The 1965-nt window shown below is 48.1% G+C and overlaps 1 protein-coding gene across 1 annotated transcript; it reads left to right on the plus strand.

Annotated features, from left to right (window-relative positions):
* The first annotated feature begins 601 nt into the window (after positions 1-601).
* On the plus strand, positions 602-886 carry SMIM36 (small integral membrane protein 36). The gene has a single exon (XM_063409815.1). It carries the CDS (start codon positions 602-604, stop codon positions 884-886), a length of 285 nt encoding a protein of 94 aa, XP_063265885.1.
* Positions 887-1965: the final 1079 nt, after the last annotated feature.

The following is a 1965-nucleotide window of genomic DNA, read 5'->3' on the forward strand; positions in this document are numbered from 1 at the left end:
CTGTGCAAGGACTGGCTGGGCGGTGTGTGACAACAGGGTGATGTGTCCTTGTGATCCTGATAGCAATAAACATCTTTAATTCACTTTAAAACACTTCTGTAGCACTAGCCCAGGGCAGAAAGGTCTTAATCAAAATCAGGATCAGGCTTGTGAGTTTTTGAGAAATGCTATCTCGCAAAGGACTTTCTTATTATTTATGTATTCATTTACTAATTACACAGCTCAGATTTTTTCAGCCCATGAGTCCAAACTCACCTGAGGAAGGGAGGCTCTGCAAAATGCCCTTAGAGAAAACCCAGTTTGGTACCTGCCCACCAAGGAAAGAGATGGTCCCTGGCCAAGGGGGATGTTTTCCTGTCAATATAGCAATCAAATTTAGCTTCTGCCACTGTAGGCAACGTGGCATTAAAAGAAGGAGCTTAAGTTATTAAACTGAGCTGCTTTAATCGTCCGGTTCAGGGAAATCCATTGCTACAGGAGACCTGGGGATTAGTGTATTTTTACCACAAAGCCAATACATCTATTCTGATCAGTTAGCACTTGCTCACTCGTGCATATGAAACTTCATTCTCCGGGTTTGCCCTCACTAGCATGGGACCAAATGGAGTTTTATTTGGAGATTGACCCCGTCACCTTGAATCTCATCATTCTGGTATCTAGCTATGTCATTTTGCTTCTGGTTTTCCTGATCTCCTGCGTGCTCTATGACTGCAGAGGGAAGGATCCCAGCAAGGAATATGCTCCTGAGGTCCCTGCAGACACCCAGCCCCCGATCCGGCTGGTGGTGATGCAGCAGGGCTCCCCTGGCACTCGCTGGGCAAAGGGGCTCATCTCTGCCTACGAGAACCCTGCTGATCTGCCTGGGAAAAGGACTACAGTGGTGTGAGGGAGCTCCAGCTCCTGCCTCTCTGCTATGTTTACTCCCCGTGTGCACAAGGACAACGTGATCCCCAGGTGAGTTTAGACGCCGATTTATTCGATGCAGTGTCATTGCTCGGGGGATCATTTGATGTTGAGCTGTGCTCTGCATTCCTATGAGCTCACAATTCTGCCTGCCAGCCATGAAGAGACTAATTTCCATCTCTGCTGCTGCCCTCCAGCCCCCTGGCAGCCTGCAGCAGTGACGCTGTGATCCTCTCAGGCACTGATGAGGGGCCTTGCTTTAATCTGAGTTGTGCCCAGTGCAGTTATTTTGGCAGTGTTGTCCAGAGCATCCAATGGGCTGAGCTGTGCTGCCCCACAGCCTCGGCACATCTCCCTCAGTTGTGCAAATGACCTTGGGAGGCTGCTCCCACCTCCCCAGGGAGAACAGAAACACAAAAGATTTTCAAAGGATAGAGACAGTGCCTTTCCTATAGAAGCCAGAAATCCCATCAGAATTCAATACCTTCCATGTTGGCTGTGAGCTCCCCTGAGGGCAGTGCCAAGCCTGTCTTGGCACTTATTTTCTCTTATGGGGCAGAGCAGCCTTTGCCCTGCACAGATCCCCTGACAGGATACAAAAACTTCCTGGAAAAGCTGGGTACAATGCCTCCTGCCCAAGGGGAAGCAGGAACTGGGGGGAATTTACCAGTAATGTGAAATATATGTCACCACTGTCCACTGGAGGAGGAATTTCTGACCCCACGTTCTGGATTTCAGGGTCCATCACCATGGGTCTGACCCTGCCTCTCACCCTGAGCCTTCTTTCAGCTATATCATATTCCTGCTGTTATTTTATCTCCAGTATATCTAATGCTATCTGCATCAGGTCCTGCTATTCCCATCATTTCAGAGCAATAAGCTAAAGGCCTTTTTGGTTAACAAGTTTCTTCTGCATCTTGCTGCTTTTCTCCCTCTCAGTGCTCTATGGGACGTTTAACCCTAGGTTATTGTGTCCCTCTAAATAGTGCTCAAGTTCCTGTATGTGATATTGTTTAAGTGGTGGATTTTAGCTGGTTATTAAGGGAAAATTAGCATTGGACC

Source organism: Prinia subflava, chromosome 12 (assembly GCF_021018805.1).
Source record: "Prinia subflava isolate CZ2003 ecotype Zambia chromosome 12, Cam_Psub_1.2, whole genome shotgun sequence".
Taxonomy (NCBI): domain Eukaryota; kingdom Metazoa; phylum Chordata; class Aves; order Passeriformes; family Cisticolidae; genus Prinia; species Prinia subflava.

Coding starts and splice junctions, on each gene's coding strand:
- SMIM36 (XM_063409815.1), top strand. CDS start 602: ATGGAGTTTTATTTGGAGATTGACCCCGTCACCTTGAATCTCATCATT.